Source organism: Microtus oregoni, unplaced genomic scaffold (assembly GCF_018167655.1).
Source record: "Microtus oregoni isolate MIOR12 unplaced genomic scaffold, Mior012 000019F_ref0000042, whole genome shotgun sequence".
In the NCBI taxonomy this organism is placed as follows: domain Eukaryota; kingdom Metazoa; phylum Chordata; class Mammalia; order Rodentia; family Cricetidae; genus Microtus; species Microtus oregoni.
This window is the reverse complement of record NW_024543078.1, coordinates 35,722,456-35,738,964: the sequence shown is the minus strand read 5'-3', so window position 1 is coordinate 35,738,964 and position 16,509 is coordinate 35,722,456. Positions and strand designations below refer to the sequence as shown.

General features: G+C 46.2%; 1 protein-coding gene across 3 annotated transcripts in view; it reads left to right on the top strand.

Annotated features, from left to right (window-relative positions):
- Positions 1-16,509, top strand: part of LOC121459428 (THO complex subunit 5 homolog) — a 34,627-nt gene that overhangs the window by 14,216 nt on the left and 3,902 nt on the right. For 2 of the 3 annotated variants that reach the window (XM_041669186.1, XM_041669187.1), the window contains exons 7-19: positions 2,651-2,765; positions 4,167-4,299; positions 4,994-5,029; positions 6,330-6,407; positions 7,315-7,355; positions 7,582-7,681; positions 8,221-8,329; positions 10,694-10,795; positions 11,415-11,511; positions 12,164-12,278; positions 13,507-13,610; positions 13,734-13,821; positions 16,062-16,177. In XM_041669186.1, coding sequence (XP_041525120.1) covers positions 2,651-2,765; positions 4,167-4,299; positions 4,994-5,029; positions 6,330-6,407; positions 7,315-7,355; positions 7,582-7,681; positions 8,221-8,329; positions 10,694-10,795; positions 11,415-11,511; positions 12,164-12,278; positions 13,507-13,610; positions 13,734-13,821; positions 16,062-16,177 — 1,234 coding nt within the window. The remainder of the gene's footprint in view (positions 1-2,650; positions 2,766-4,166; positions 4,300-4,993; positions 5,030-6,329; positions 6,408-7,314; positions 7,356-7,581; positions 7,682-8,220; positions 8,330-10,693; positions 10,796-11,414; positions 11,512-12,163; positions 12,279-13,506; positions 13,611-13,733; positions 13,822-16,061; positions 16,178-16,509) is intronic. The other variant, XM_041669188.1, reaches the window with a different exon arrangement.

The following is a 16,509-nucleotide window of genomic DNA, read 5'->3' as shown; positions in this document are numbered from 1 at the left end:
AGGGTGTTTCCATATTGTACTATAATAAATAATGCTTCTTAAAGGTGGTTTTGTTTTTATTGGTGGAGGTGGGGTTATTTTGTTTTGCTTTTGGTACTGGGCTTGGAACCCAGAACCTCGCGCATGTAAACGAGGATTCTGTCACTGCACTGCACATAGCCTCAGACTATTTTCACCCTGTTTGTTTATTTGCTGTGAGACGGGACCTTGCTCTGTGACCACGCTGGCCCTGAACTCACTTTGCTACTCCAGTAAGTCTTAAATTTGAAATCCTCCTGCTTCAGCCTCTTGGGAGACTGATGTTACTGCTTTGTACTCTCAACTTTTCTTTTTGTTTTCGGATTTTTTTTTTAAGTTTTGTTTGTTTTGGGTTTTGGTCTTTTCTTTCTTTTTTTTTTTAATAATTTGCCTATTTTTACTTTATGTGCATTGGTATTTTGTGAAGATATCAGATCCCCAGAAACTGGAGTTACAGACAGTTGTTAGTTGTCACGTGGGTGCTGGGAATTGAACCCGGGACCTCTGGAAGAACAGCCAGTGCTCTTTACTGCTGAGCCATCTCTCCAGCCCCCTTTGGATTTTTTTTTTTTTTTTGAGACAAGATTTCTCAAAAAAATAGCTGGGCAGTGGTGGCGCACGCCTTTAATCCCAGCACTCGGGAGGCAGAGGCAGGTGGATCTCTGGGAGTTCGAGGCCAGCCTGGTCTACAAGATAGTTCCAGGACAGGAACCAAAGCTACAGAGAAACCCTGTCTCGAAAACCAAAAAAAAAAAAAAAAAAAAAAGATTTCTCTGTGTAATCCTGGCTATCCTGAAACTAGCTCTATATACCACCAGGTTGGCCTCAAACTCACAGAGATCTGACCAACTTTTCTTTTTTAATGTTTTTATTTTATTTGTTTGGTTTCTGTTGTTCTTTTTTAGAAGTTTTTTGTTTAGTTTCGTTTTGTTTTTTTGTTAAGACAGGGTCTCATTATTATAGCCTTGGCTGGTCTGGAACACAGTATGTAGACCAGGATGGCCTCTCAAATCCACCTGCTTCTGACTCCTAGATGCTGGGACTAAGGAGTATGCTGGGACTATGACTTTTTAACCATGGTGGCTTACAGCCATCTATAATGAGGTCTGATGCCCTCTTCTGGAATGTAGGCAGACATGGAAACTAATATTGTATACAAAATAAATAAATAAATAAATAAATATTTTTAAAAAATCTTCTTGCTAGGCCTGGTAGTATAGATCTTTAATCCTAACTTCTTGGGAGGCTGGGCTAGCCTGAGCTACAAAGGGAGCTCAAAGTACTCAAAGAAAAGGTTGTACTGGCTAATTTTTTTAAATATTATTTCTTTATGACTTCATATCTTCCTTTTGAAAAATATTTGTTTTTATGTGCACTGATATCAGTGTAAGGGTACCAGATTCCCTAGAACTGGAGTTACAGACAGTTGTGATCTACCATATGGGTACTGGGAATTGAATGCAGGTCCTCTGGAAGAGCAGCCAGTGCTCTTGACTGCTGAGCCATCTCTCCAGCCCTGTGCTGACAAATTTTTTGTCAATTTGATACAAGCTAGAGACATCTGAGAGGAAGGAACTTCACTGAGAAAATGCCTCTTTAAGATTGGCCTGTAGGTCACTCTGTGGAGCATTTTCTTGATTTATGTGGAAGGGTCCAGCCCACTGTGGTCAGTGCTAGCCCTAGTTAGGTGGTCCTTGGGTGTATAAGAAAACAAACTGAGCTGGGCAGTGGTGGCACACTCCTTTAATCCCAGCATTTGGGAGGTAGAGGCAGGTGGATCTCAAGTTCAAGGCTAGCCTGGTCTACAAAGTGAGTTCCAGGATAAGCAGAGCTGTTGTACTGAGAAACCTTGTCTTGAAAAACCAAAAAAAAAAAAAAAAAAAAAAAAAAAAAAGAGAGAAATAAAACAAACTGAGCAAGCTGTGCGGAACCAGCCAATAAGCAGCATTCCTCCGTGGCCCAGTTCTGGCCCCCCAGTTCCTAAATGAGTTCCTTCCTAGAATTGTAAGATGAAGTAACCCTTTTCTCCCTGAGTTGCTTTTTGTCTTGTTTTATCACAACTAGAAGCCCTAACAAGACAAAGGTTAACATGTATAACTTAGTAGAACCCTGTCTCACAATGAGAAAAAGAGGAAGGGGAATGAAAAGGAAAGGAAAGGAAAGGAAAGGAAAGGAAAGGAAAGGAAAGGAAAAAAATGTCTGACGTCTGCGAATGGTGGCTCACATTTGTCATGTTTTCCCTTGGAAGACTGATGCAGGAAGCTTGTCACGAGTTCAAGACCAGCTTGACCTTGTTAAATAAAGGGCCAATGACACAGCTCAGGGGTTAATTTCTAGCCTGACAACTTGGGTTTGATCCCTGGAAACCACATGGTAGGTGGGTTATTCTCTGACTTTCACATGCATGCTATGATACATGTGCTCTCACCCTGTCCCACACACAAAATAAAGAGATGTAATAAAAATGTTTTAAGTCAACATATTCGAGGATTTATGCAATTACTAAGTTTGATGGTGCTCGTATGGACAAAGGACTCAGCACAGAATGCTGGCTGTCGATAGAGTGATCTGAACCGCTGTGCTGCAATATCCCTGCAATGCCTTGGTGACAGTGCCCTGTGTGCCCCTGCAGGCTGGCAGAGAAGTACCGCGAATGTCTGTCCAACAAGGAGAAGATCCTGAAGGAGATTGAGGTAAAGAAGGAGTATCTGAGCAGCCTGCAGCCTCGCCTCAACAGCATCATGCAGGTGAGCATGGCTCTGCCTTCACCACAGACCAGAGGCCACAGGGCCGGCCTCGCTCTGGGCTTCCCAGCTCTGGCATCCTAGTCAGCTTACACTGAGAATGCTTTATCTGGGAAAGACAAGTTATGTTCTGGAGTAAAGAGATACTGGGCTACTGGGTCCGGAGCATCCACACACGTGCCCAGACTATTGCCTCTCTATAGCTTTGAGGTAACACTGTCTCAGATTCGTTAAGTTCAGTTCACCCCTTCCCTGCATGCTCCTCACCAGCCTGCTGTCCCTAGGCATTTAAACTTGCTTCCTGAGAACATCTAATAGGTTCACTCGATACCTCAGGGGCTGATGGTGAAAAGTGGATTGCTCTCTGGAAAAAAAGAACTTGACTCAATTTGAAAAGCTTCCACTTTACCCATATAAAATCTCCCTCTCGCTTACTTGCTCTATCTCTGTTTTTCTGTCTGTCTATAAAATGTGTACACACACACACACACATTTGTGTATGTGACCTGATTTTTGTTGGTTTGTGATGCTAGATTTGATTTAAATCCTTTTAATTTTATGAAGCAAGATAAAGGGCTAATAGAGTAACTTTGTGAAAGGATTCTAGGGAAATTATAAATCCATTTTTCTAGGAATTGGCAAGTCTGCCCTTCTTTCCTTCATAGGCATGGAATTAGAACTGTTAACAAAAATGTATTTTTATAATAGAACTTCATAATAGGAAAAAAAAAAGACATGGAGCTGGGCTGGTAGTGGACCTAGGAAGTTGAGGCAGGAAGATTGTGACGTTGTGGCCAGTTTGGGCTGAATAAAGAGCAGGCTCTAGGCTCCTTAGACTACATTGCAAGACTATTTCTCAAAAACCAAGAAGCTGAGGATGGTGGTAAATGCCTTGAGGCCAGCCTGGTCTGCATAAGAGTTTCAAACTAGCCTGTTCTACATTTTGTTTTGTGTGTTCTTAGTAAAAAAAAAAAAAACAAAAAAACTTTAGTCACACCAAGCCATTAACAGTTACCTTGCCAATTGGGAGGTTTTGTTTTATAAAATAAGTTTGAATATACCTTATATCTCTTTTTTCCTGTTATTGTTTTGTATTGTTTTCTCTTGTGAGATAGGGTCTCTTTCTCCCTCTCTAGTCCTGGCTTTTGGAATTCCCTATATAGACCAGGCTGGCCTCAACCTCACAGAGATTGCTTGTCTGTGCATCCTGAGTACTTTAGTCCCAGCTCTTGGGAGGCAGAGACAGGCGGATCTCTGAGTTCAAGGCCAACCTGGTCTACAGAGTGAGTTCCAGGATGGCCAGGGCTAACCCAAGAAATTCTATCTCAAACAAACAAAAAGCAAAACAAAACTATCATAAAACATCCATGCAGATAGACTAAATTTTCCTTTTATTGCTTGCAGGCTTCCCTCCCAGTGCAAGAATACCTGTTCATGCCATTTGACCAGGCACACAAACAGTATGAGACTGCGAGGCACCTGCCACCTCCCCTCTATGTGCTCTTTGTACAGGCCACTGCATATGGGCAGGCCTGTGGTAAGTATGGGGGCTAGGCAGGGAGGGAGCTGTGGGAGATGCGGACAGAGGGAGAAAGCACTGTCTGCCCAGGAGAGTTTCCCAGCTTTGCCCAAGAGCCCTCAGGTGACAGATGCTTCCTCCCCTTTGTTCCTTCAGCATGGATGCTTGAACCAGCTAGCCTGGGGCTTGACTAATGTGATGGACATCTCAGGGTGGATGCTTTGAATCTTTATGAACATGGCTGTATAGCTCTTTGGTACAGTGCCCAGGCAGCCTGTGTAGGCTCTCAGATGCTCACCCTGGCAAGATATACTTGGCAGGTGGATCAGTGTCTTCTTTGTGTTTTGGGGGTGGGGTGCTTAGTGGATTCAGGTCCTAGGCAGCGTTCCCAGGCTTCCACATCTCCTGAATCAGCCTGCATGACTTTACGGTGAATTACTGGGGGAAAAGGACGTACCCCCAGTGTGCTCAGGACAGCCTGCGACTCCACTAAGGATTTTAGGTTTTGATCTGCTCCGATGCAGCTTTCACTTAGCACTAAACTTTTCTTCTTGTTCACACCTTGCCCCATGGCATCAGAAAGGCATATACTATACCTGTGCATGCCCCTTTCCCAGTCATGGCACCAAGACATTACTGTGTCTTTTCTTGTGTCTTCTTGGTCCGTCTCGTCCTCTCCTTCCCCTTTGTTCTCTTCCGTTGCCATCATCAGCTCATATGAAATCCTCCTCCCAGCCCCCTAGACAGGGTGAGTAAATTTCTTTTGTGTTTAAAGTTCTACTGTTTCCACTTCTATTTTCCTGTTGAATTCAAAACTAAACTATTAAAAAGAATATTGTAGGTAAGGAGTGTGGCTCTGTGGTAGAGTGATTGTCTAGCATGTGGAGGGTGTGATCCCCAAGACAGTCTCCAGTGCTCACTTGGGGTAACCGGCTTGTTTGGGCTGGGCTGGGCTGGGCTGGGCTGGTTTGTGTATTATTTCCAGATGTAAAGCAGTAGCTGGATATTGGGGGGAGGCTTTCCGTCTTTATAGTGTAGCTGGGAAAATGGTACCAGGGTTCCGTGATGTTCTTACCTGTGAGATAGAGGAGGAGGAGCTGCAGTGCAGTTTAAGCCCTGGATTCCATCCCACCACAATCAGGGGAAAAAAGGACAGAGCAAGTGGAGTGTGTCTTATTTGCTCATAGCAGAAGGATCCCAGAGTTCCACATTAGGCAGAGTGGGAAACAGATTGATAACTGAGTGGTCGAGAGCCAAGCCCAAAGTGAATGAGCCTGGAGAGGACTCTGTTTCCTGAGCGTCAGGTTTCTCTGCATGTCTATAATAATAGTATGCCCCATTCAGTTATCGTGAGACTAAAGGATGCATTTACTTATTTATTTTGTGGTGCTGGGGATCAAAGCCACAGCCTTATGCTTATTAATTGTACTCTTCTGTGCTACATTCCTCACCCCCAAAACTAATGTAACTAAAAATTTAAGCCTTAGTTCATTTACCTCCTACCACTCAACTAACAGTTGCTGTTTTCCAAGTCGCCATTTCTTAGCTATGGAAACTGAGCCTCAGACCAGTAAGTTCCCTTCCAGGTCACAAATCCAGTAATGAGTGGGACAGGAGTCAGGTCTGGGACTAGGCTGCAGCATCCATGTTCTTACCTCCTCTTCTCTGCTGCACTGTAAAACCAGACAGTGCTGAACACAGACCTTTTTTACAGAGAGTGCCCCATCATCTCTGGGGTGTGGATGGGTGTGGGCTTCTGGGAGAGAACTTTTTAGGACAGTTGGTGGAAGAGGCTGTGGGGTGACAAGCCCAGGGTTTGCATGTCTCAGGGATGTGTAGCTGCGAAGCAGTACTCTGGATTTTATGTTCTTAGTGAACCATAGGGAACAGATTTTAGTTCCTATTTCCTTCCTCTGTGTGGAGTGAGTTTGCCCTCCCCCTCAGTCAGCAAGGAACGGGGGCAGGTGTTGAGAAAACACAGCTGCTGTGTCGGCTTGCACTCAGCAACCTCCCAGCAGCTTTCCCAAGAGGCCTTTTCTCACCTCCAGATAAGACGTTGTCTGTGGCAATTGAAGGCAGTGTGGACGAAGCCAAAGCTCTCTTCAAGCCCCCTGAGGACTCTCAAGGTAACATGGGGATTGGGATACCTCACTCAAGGATACTAAATAGCTGGACTGATGCGGTGTAGCAGGAGGCTTGACCTTAATGCCAGTTTTAGGGTAGGCCCAAGAGAACTCAGTTCCCAGAATTACGAAATGCAGCCTTTGGATTTTATCCCTAGCACTCACCAGCACTTCGACCCTGAGGAAGGGTTACAGGTTAATGCCTATAATACCCAAATTCTGGAGGTTGCAGTAAGAAAATTGTCACAGGTTTGAAGCCAAACTGGTCTAAAAAGCAACTTCCAAGCCATCCAGGGTGACATATTGAGACCCTGTCTCAGTGCCCCGGCTCTCCTAAAAAAATGATAAATTCCTCATATATCTTATAAATTTCTCATATTCCGCCCATTCCCGTTGTGTGGGTAGCATGAAAGAACAGTCTTGACTTGGATACACAGCAGCCCTCTATACAGACAGCTACTGTTATTTATGTTGCTCTTACCACTGTCCCACCAACAAAGGACTTTATGCTCCATAGAAATGACATTTCAAAGACTCTTGAAAAGCAGGGCTGGAGGCTGAGGAGATGGCTCAGCAGGTGAAATACTGCTGCCAGCATCAAGATCTGAGTTCTGATCCTAGTACCCACATCAGGAGCTGGGTTTACAGTGCTCAGATGGGCAAGTTCACACACACACCACCACCACCACCACCACCACCACACCAAACAAAACAAAACCAGGCTGGCTGGTAGGTTTCTAAGTCATTCTTTCTTTACATTATGTTTTCTATACCAAGTAAGAAGCAGCTGATTTACTCACTCCTTATTTGAAGGAAGTCTGGGTGGGCCCCTCAGTCCCCGTGGTGGAGGTTTTCTTAGGGAGCCTATGCAGTTAGCTCCCTTCTCACTGCCTTCCTTGTGTGTCTTCAGATGACGAGAGTGACTCCGATGCTGAGGAGGAGCAGACCACGGTGAGCCCCATTTCCTGATTTGGGAATATCGCAGCCATGCTGGTGTTTTCAAGGAGCACAGTCCTGAAAGCAAACTGAAGAATCTGAATAAGTGTCTGCTGGGACAGGAGTCTGGCAGCTGGGTACCTGGGGCAAAAGGTCACAGGCAGCTGTGCTGAGGCTCTGGGACACAGAGATGCAAAAGGGAGATTCATATGACTCATGCTTGTGTATTTTCTCTGTCCAGAAACGGCGTCGACCCACCCTTGGGGTTCAGCTGGATGACAAACGCAAGGAGATGCTGAAAAGGCACCCGCTGTCTGTCTTGCTTGATCTGAAATGCAAAGGTCTGACTGCATTCTTAATTCTAATAGTGCCTACGAGCTTGGCCAGTTGTTGGTGCGAAGGGTCCAGTAAGCTCGAGACTCTGCCTGTAATATTTCAATCTCCTATTTATACTTTTTTTACTGCATATTTATCATGTATGTATGTGTGTGTATATGCGTGTATGCACATACCAGTGCAGCAGTCACATAGACATTAGAGAACAGCATGTGGGAATTGATTCTTTCTACCATGTGGGTTTCAGGAATTGAGCTGAGACCATCGGGTGGCAAGAGCCATTATCCTCTGAACTGTCTCTCTGACCATTTTTCATTTTACATGGAGTCGTGCTTTTTTAGTTTATCCTTTTGAGATGGAGGTTGGTGGCATCTTTACTGTGTAGCCCTGGCTGTCCTAGAACTTGCTCTGTAGGCCAGGTGGCCTTGCATTTAGATATCCTCATGCCTCTGCCTTCCAAGGCTGGGATTAACTACACGCACCACCACGCCTGCCCTCAGATGTGTTGATTCATAAATGATCTGTTCTCTCCCTGCTCCTCCAGACAACAGTGTGCTTCATCTGACTTTCTACTATCTCATGAACCTCAACATCATGACAGTGAAAGCCAAAGTGACAACCGCCGTTGAGCTGATCACCCCCATCAGTGCAGGGTAGGGGGAAGGCACTGGGGATGGCGTGTGGGCGGGGATGTGGTGAGAGCCCCTGTTCTCCAGTCCTCCTTCTGACTATGAGAGGTTCCTTTGCCATGTTGACCTATGTTCTTGTGTCCCCACGACATGGGAGTCCTGGCACATCCCTGAGATATAGAAGTGCTCTCTGATTTACATTTGTGAAGTTCTTTACAGCAGATAAAACAAGTGATAACAGCACATTTGCTTGTTTGGCAGATCCACAGGCTTTTATAGCCAGCAAAATGCATGTAAATGCATGAATGAGGTATGGGAGACATGACCAAATTGACAAATTTTGGCCCTTCTTTTCCCATTTGTGTCCCAAGGGGCCAGGATTTTTGTTTCCTAGCTCGGTTCATTCCCTAGGGTTGTCCTTAACTTGGTGGTAAGTAGACTATAAACAGGTAGCGACAGCATCCCAAGGAAGCCCCTGACCATGGTAGTCTTCTTCTACAGTCTAGAGAAGAAGAACAGAGAACAGAAAGAACCTGGGGGTAAACTAACCTATACTTAGAGGATCACTGCCCTGGCCTGGCCCTGCCTGGCCTGGTCCTGCTGTCAACTGGAGAAAGAACACTGAGGCGAAAAAGCATTGGCCTAGTGTGTAGTGGAGCAGAGCTCTGCCTGTCCCTTCCCATTCTGCCAGATGAGAGGCCTCTCCTGGCTGTAGATCCTACATTTAGGTTTATTACACTCTTCTGGCTGCTGCAGCCTGTGCTGGGTGGTGCTGCACTGCCTGGCAGCATGTTGGGTGCAGTTGACCATGCTCCCAGCAGAGGGAGTCCAGAGCCTGGTTCTTTTAAGTTCCACATCTCAGCTGGGTCTTTCATTGACTGAGCAGTTTGAGGACACTCTTTTTGAGAGGGTGTCACTGTGTAGTCTTGCTGGCCTAGAACTTGCTATGTAGATCAGGCTGGCGTTGAACTTGCTTTGTAGACTAGGCTGGCTTCCAACTCATGGAGATCCTGCTGTTTCTTGAATTGAGGGTAGTGGGGCTGGGCTGTGTAGTGTCCAGGCTAGGATATATAGTACGATAATACTGGCTGGCCCGCAAGTCCAGGGATCCTTGTCTCTGCCTCCTCAGGGATTATAGCTGTGTGCCGCTCTACCTGATTTTTATGTGGATGTGGACATGGAACTCATGCTTGTGCAGCGAGCACCTTACCAACTGAGTCACCTTCTCAGCCCCACTGGATAATTCTGGAAGGGAGAATTTTAAAAACAACAAAACAAAATACTAAAGACTCCTGTTCTCAGGAACCAGGAAGATGGCTTATTAGTAAGAGCACTTGGTACTCAAGCCTGATGACCTGAGTTCAATTCCTAGAACTCCTGTAAAACACCAGGTATGATTGTACCTGTTATCCCAGTGAGCTGGGCATTGGGGCAGGAAAATCAGCTGGAAGCGCTCAGCCCAGCTTGCCTGGAGTACACTGAGCCATGGTAGAAGCAGGAAAGATCCGCCTCGATAAGATAGACGATGAGAACTGACTCGTAGATGGATTTTTCTTTGGGCTACCAGCTCACAAAAGTGACAGAGACTAATTATTAATTATAAAAGCTGGCCTATAGCTTACGCCTGTCGCACTGGATCTTATAACTTAAGTCATCTTCGTGCTACCACGTGACTCGTGGCTTTTACCTTTTCTCTTGCACGTCTGTTCCCTCTGTGTCTGGCTGGCGACTCTGCCTTCTTCTCTAAGACCCTTCTGTCCCCAGAAGTCCTGCCTAACGTCTTCCTGCATAGCTATTCACCATTCAGCTTTTTATTAAGCCAATCAGAGTGACATGTCTTTAAACGGTGTAATCACATATCTCACAGCACTGACTACTAAATTGTTCTCTGTGTGCCACAGTGCATACACATAAGCACAAAATAAAGAAAAAAAAGCTATTCTTTCTGATCAGATAGTGCTAACTTTGGCCTCTGTACTTGGTAGCATCATGAATGTCACTCTCTGACCTTCCAATACCTTGAGTTTATACCTTGAGAAATGGGATGAAGATCTTCTCTGTTTCATAATATTTTGAGAGTCACTGACTTGAAGCACTGAAAGGATTTGGTGCACAGGAAGCAGACAATGAAAGATAATGGTAGAGCCCAGTGTGGTGGCGCATGCCTCTAATCCAGCACTCGGGAGGCAGAGGTAGGCGGATCTCTGAGTTCAGGACAGCCAGGGCTACACAGAGAAAGCTTGTTTCCAAAAATAAACAGCATAAAAGATGGTAGGATGGTAGTTGACATCTTAACAGCCGAGTGGTACATTGTCACTGGCAGATGCCCAGGTGCACTCTGAGGCACCGTGTCAACTGGCGTTCTCACTGCAGTCTTGTCTTCTGTAGAGACTTGCTGTCTCCTGACTCGGTCCTGAGCTGCTTGTATCCTGGAGATCATGGGAAGAAAACTCCAAACCCAGCCAATCAGTATCAGTTTGATAAAGTTGGGTGAGTAAGCAGACTTCCACCTTCCCTTATTCTGTGTCTGTATCTGTTTAGTTCAGGCCAAACTGGAGACCTTGTAGGCCCAGAGGACCTTGGGGCTGCAGGGGACATCTTTCTGTTCCTGCATAGAAGGCAAAGGGATGTCATGGAAAGATGAAATCTGGAATATAGGGACATGAGGGTTAGGGATATGGTTCAGTAGTGGTATGGTGGGTTGCATCCCTCGTCTGCCAAAAACAAAAGACAACAAAACAGTATAAATAAAAGGAATGGCATCTTAATTTTGAGTACTCAAGATTTTAAAAGTTATTTTATGAGCAGATAGAGCAGAGGCCAATGGCTGCCTTTTCAAGCTCTGCTTCATGAGGCAAAGGTTCTAGGGAAAAAGATGGGATATTGGAGATGAAGTTTCAAGTAGAGATTGTGTACAGTTAAGGAGTTTGACTTGTGGACTGGGATTGGCCAGTCTGGGGGCACTGGGGAATGCCCCAGGGTACACAGAAGGACTGTGTCCTGGGGCTAGGCAGTACTTGGGACTGAGCCTAGGGCCTGTGTGAGAGCTCTGCTCCTGAGCTGTGTTCCCAACTCATAAAATTATTTTATTCTGTCTTCTCTTTTGCAGCATCCTGACTTTGAGAGACTATGTTCTTGACTTAGGTCACCCCTATTTGTGGGTGCAGAAGCTGGGTGGCCTCCACTTCCCCAAAGAGCAGCCCCAGGTGTGTACTCTGGCCCTACCTTCTTGGCTGAGGGTCTGAAGCGCTCCTCTTCCTAGACAGATTCCAGAAAGGCCTCTCATAGCTTCATAGGGTTGTGATCTAGCAGAGAATCTTCCTTTGAGGCTGTGTTCTGACCTCCATCCACTCAGGGCACTAAAATACCTTACCCTAGTCTTCATGTGTTGAAATGACTTGACCTTCCCTAGGAGCTTGGTAGCCTTATAAACCAAAGATAACTTGGTCTTGCCCCAAGGTATAGCACAGTTACAGCTTTTGCTGCTGTTGGACTTGTGCACAAGGCTGCTACAAATGAGAATGGGCAAAATCCCAGGGGCTGTACACTATAGAATCCTGCCTTTTCTCAGAAGCTGATCCCAGGGGCCGTACACTATAGAATCCTGCCTTTTCTCAGAAGCTGATCCCAGGGGCCGTACACTATAGAATCCTGCCTTTTCTTAGGAGCTGATCCCAGCCTCATGGGACCCCAGTATCTTGTGTTCTTTCCAGGGCTTAGCATCTGACCTGTTACGTAGAGAAATACTGTCATTCTCACACAGCACCCGCCTTGGGACTGGCTGGGCAGTCTGGCTGGTCCCTGGAGAAAGGAAAGGGGACTCTCACGTGTATCTTTCACTGTTGTTCCCTATATTAGCACACGGTGATAGCTGACCACTCACAGAGCGCCAGCCATATGGAGACCACCATGAAACTGCTGAAGACCAGGGTACAGTCTCGCCTGGCTCTCCACAAACAGTTCGCATCTCTGGGTAAGGTGATGCAGGAAGAAGGGCCTGACAGCCACTCAGTCAACATAGGAATAATGCCACCTCCTTTCCCTCAGAACTTGTGAATCCTGTTCCTAGCCTTACTGAGCAGTGGATGGTAGGGCCAGTGGGGAGAGCAGCAGGCCCATTCAGGCAGAGGTCTGAGCTCCCTGCAAAAGCATCAGTTTTCTGCCAGACCTCCCAGAAGACACTAGCCATTGGCACAAGTTCACGGGTTCATCCAGGCAGCTTATCCTAGGTCCATGCATCACAGATTCATATGCACTTGGCAGTATTTAGAGTCTAATTTATGCTGGTACCCCATATAGCATGAGGGGAGAAACAGTGGGACCCTTGTATTCACATTCAGCTCACTGATTGTAGCTAGACAGGGGTCATCCCATTATCCTTTCCTTAAGACCTACTGAGCTAGTGCTTCTAAGGGGATAGCTGAACCCCTTGAATTTTCCCCTAAGCTCCCAAGTGATTATGATGAGCCACTGGTCTAGGTGGTAACTGGATGGCTTCTATCAGTTCATCTAGTAAAAACTCGATGGGTATTTACAAGGCACTTGCAGGGTGGGGGTAAGGTTTTGGAGGGAGTCAGAGTTTTGGGTATTAGAGTCACTGTCAAGCTAGGCATTTGGGTTTCCAGGACCCAACTGGAGACAAGACCCCTCTTTCCCACCTCCAGGCCAGTTCTTTGGTTCCATGTGGACACTGAGCTCCAGGGCAATATCACCTATCCCTCAGGCCTTGCTCCCCACTCAGCATTGCTAACTTTTCCAAGGTTGGGTGATTGTCAACCAGAGTGTTCCCTGTTGGAGTATTTGTTTACTGAGACACCAGCAGGGAACTGACACAGAACATTGCTGGGGTTTTTCTGTCAAGGTCAGCTCAGCCCTCTTAGCTATTTGATCTAATTAACAGTTCCTGCTGCAGAGGCACTGACGCTAGTTGTGGCTTCAGGGATTTGTTTTACTGGACGTTGTCTGCATTAAGGATAAAGTACCATGAATGCAGGTGCTGGGTCTGACCGCAGGCATACATAGTCCTGCATGAAGTAGATGTCAGGTTGAAATGCTTCTCTATTCCTGGTATATAATGAGCCGGTGCTTCTTGAGTAATCAGGTGTCCTGGACAAGTGTCAAGGCCACCATAGCCTTCCAGCAAGCCACAGCTGTGCTACCTGATTTCTACCTGTAATGCCTCCTGCCTTGCTGTCTTTTAGAACATGGCATTGTGCCAGTTACCAGTGATTGCCAATACCTCTTTCCTGCCAAGGTTGTTTCTCGCCTGGTAAAGTGGGTGATAATTGCCCATGAAGATTACATGGTAGGTAGAACTGCAGCCCCTGTGACCATGTCACCCCTCAGCTCCTGTCCCCCCCACCCCTACCCCCCGCCATCAGGGCAGAGGCTTTAGGGGAGCAGCAGTTCACCCTGGTTCTTGTTCTAGGAACTGCACTTCACTAAGGACATAGTAGAGGCAGGACTGGCTGGGGACACCAATCTCTACTACCTGGCGCTTATTGAAAGGGGAACAGGTAGGTGATTGCTCTACTGACCACAGGGCTCTCTAATCAAGGGGAGCTCTCAAATAGCACGCATGCCTAGCAAAAGACCCTAGAATCCTCCGTAGAGATTTCCGACACTGGTGACCAGGGAACCACTCTTTCAGTGAGGACTTGTTCTGTAACACGGCCACACACGTGTCATGTCAGTGAATCCTCATGCAGTCACTGGGGTGGTGGGCTCATCCATTTTAGAGCTGCGTCAATCATGGCCGACTCTCAAGCTTGGTCTCACCTCAGCTTGGTTTTATCTCTCGTTTTAGTTCCCTATAGGGGCATATCTCGTATCTGCGCTCCACACAGAAGGGTAGGGCTGTTACTCTGATTGTAAGGTTGGGTAACAGAACCTCCCTTCCTCTCTGGAGCCATGCAGATGTCCTGCTTGGGCTGTCAGCTGTTCTCCTACCCCAGCCTCAGCAGCCTGGCACTGCCTCTTCATTCTGTCCCCCAGCCTCACAGCTGTGACCCCTGAGCTGAGCAAGCTGCCTGGGTCCTCTATTAGTCAGTATTTTGAGAGATGTAAAATTCCTGGACTAGGCATATGATTCAGTGTTAGAACACTTGTTTAGCATACCTGAGGCCTTAGATTTATTCCCCAGTACCACAAAAGAGAAATAAGATAAGTAAAGCAAAATTAAATTCCCAAAGCTAGAAACATTATAAAAGAGAACTTATTTACTCATACGCTTCAGAGTTTGTTACAGTTTTTGTTACATTTATTTAGTGTATGTGTGTGTGCACTCAGGTCTAAGCAACACACACACACGTTTCAGAGGACAACCTAAGAGGAGTCAGCTCTTTCCTTCAGTCTTCCTGGTTCTAAGCATCAAACCCACGTCATGAGGCTTAGGAGCGGCCACCCCTACCTACTGAGCTGCCTCACCAGCTGTATATTTTGTCTTCTTGAGAAAGAGTCTCACTATGGAGCTCCAGCTAGTCTGGAACTCACTGTGTAGACCTGGCTGGGCTAGAACTCACAGATTCATCTACTTCTGAAGTGCTGGGATTAAAAGTTTGTACCACCACGCTCTTTTATTTTTGTTTATGAAATCTGCTCAGGCTAGTATAAATACCTTTGGGTGATATGTATAAGCCAAATCAAGTCCAGGAACCTACATAAAAACCTGAATGGAATGGTATGCATCTGTAGTCCCAGAGATAGGAGAATCTTCTGGAAGCTCCAATAAGTACCATAGCTGCAGAAGGGAAAGTCCCTGCCTCAAAACAAAGTGGAAAAAGAGAAGTGTCTCCCAAGAAACAGTCCTCTGCCCAATGCTCTCTGTGGCATGCTCCTGCACTCAGACACATGCACACAGTACCTACATTCATCTTAACAACAGCAGGGGTCAGAAGTATCACTGGGGGAAATTAATATATGAAGATAATTTGTTTAGTGATTATGAATGCAAATTTTATACTAGGCAGTTCTGATTATACTCTGTCTTGTGCTTTTGTACCTGTTTAATGATAGAAAAGTTTCTGGAAGTCTCACTTTCCTGATATCCTCATGTAAATTAGATTTGAGTGGCCGGGAACATTTGCCACTAGTCCTACTTGGGAATCAGAATCAGGGGGACCAGGATTCAAAGTCATTCTTGGTTATAAATTGAATTTTAGGCTAGCCTGGACTATGTGAGACTCTCAACAACAACAAATTCTTAAAAAAAAAAGGGCGGCCATGGTGGTGCATGACTTTAATCCCAGCACTTGGGAGGCAGAGACAGGCAGATCTCTGAGTTCAAGGCCAGCCAGGTTAAAGGCCCTGGCTGCTCATCCTGAGGACCTGAGTTGAATCTCCAGTACCTACATGGCAGCTTATAACCACCTGTAACTCCAGTCCTAGAATGCATTTGCTTCTTCGGGCTTCCAAAGGCACTCTATACATGTTGGTGCAAAGATATAAAGATACGTGGAGGCAAACAGCCAACCACATACAAACACACACACAGTTTTAAAAATTATGACATTTCTCGAGAGCAGATTTAATCCATTGACAAATACCGGTAAGTAAAGCAGATCTTGGGAAGAACCAGAATTACTATGCCTTACTCTCAGCAACTTGGCAGTTCTTTTAGAGTCTAAAACCGTTAGTACCCATACACTTGGTGGCACTTATGTTAATGGGAGACATTTGTGTTGACTTTGGGTACAGTGTGTAGACCACCATGGGAAGCTGGGTGGTCACTGATTTTCTCCCTTTCCCCTGTTGCCAGCGAAACTTCAAGCTGCTGTGGTGTTGAACCCTGGCTATTCCTCCATCCCACCCATTTTCCGACTCTGTCTAAACTGGAAAGGGGAGAAAACCAACAGCAATGATGACAATATTCGGGTAAGACCCACATGTGTGTCAGGAGGAACATGGAGAACCCCTAGGAAGGTGGCCAAGGCTGCAGCTGCGGAGGCCATGGGCACTGCTTCAGTCCCAGGAAGGACCTGGCAGGACTTATAGAACGTGCTCACCCCTCCATTTCCGCGGAGCCCACAGCTTTTCCCACTCACCAGATCACATTCTTAGCTGGGTGCGGCATCCTTGCACCACTCCAGGGATTTGGATCTACTGAGGGCCGTGAGGGATTGAAGAAAAGACAGACGCATAGAAACCTGGAAGCAGACGTGCTGGACTAGAGAAACCTTAGCCCACCTCCAGACCCAGCATGCTTC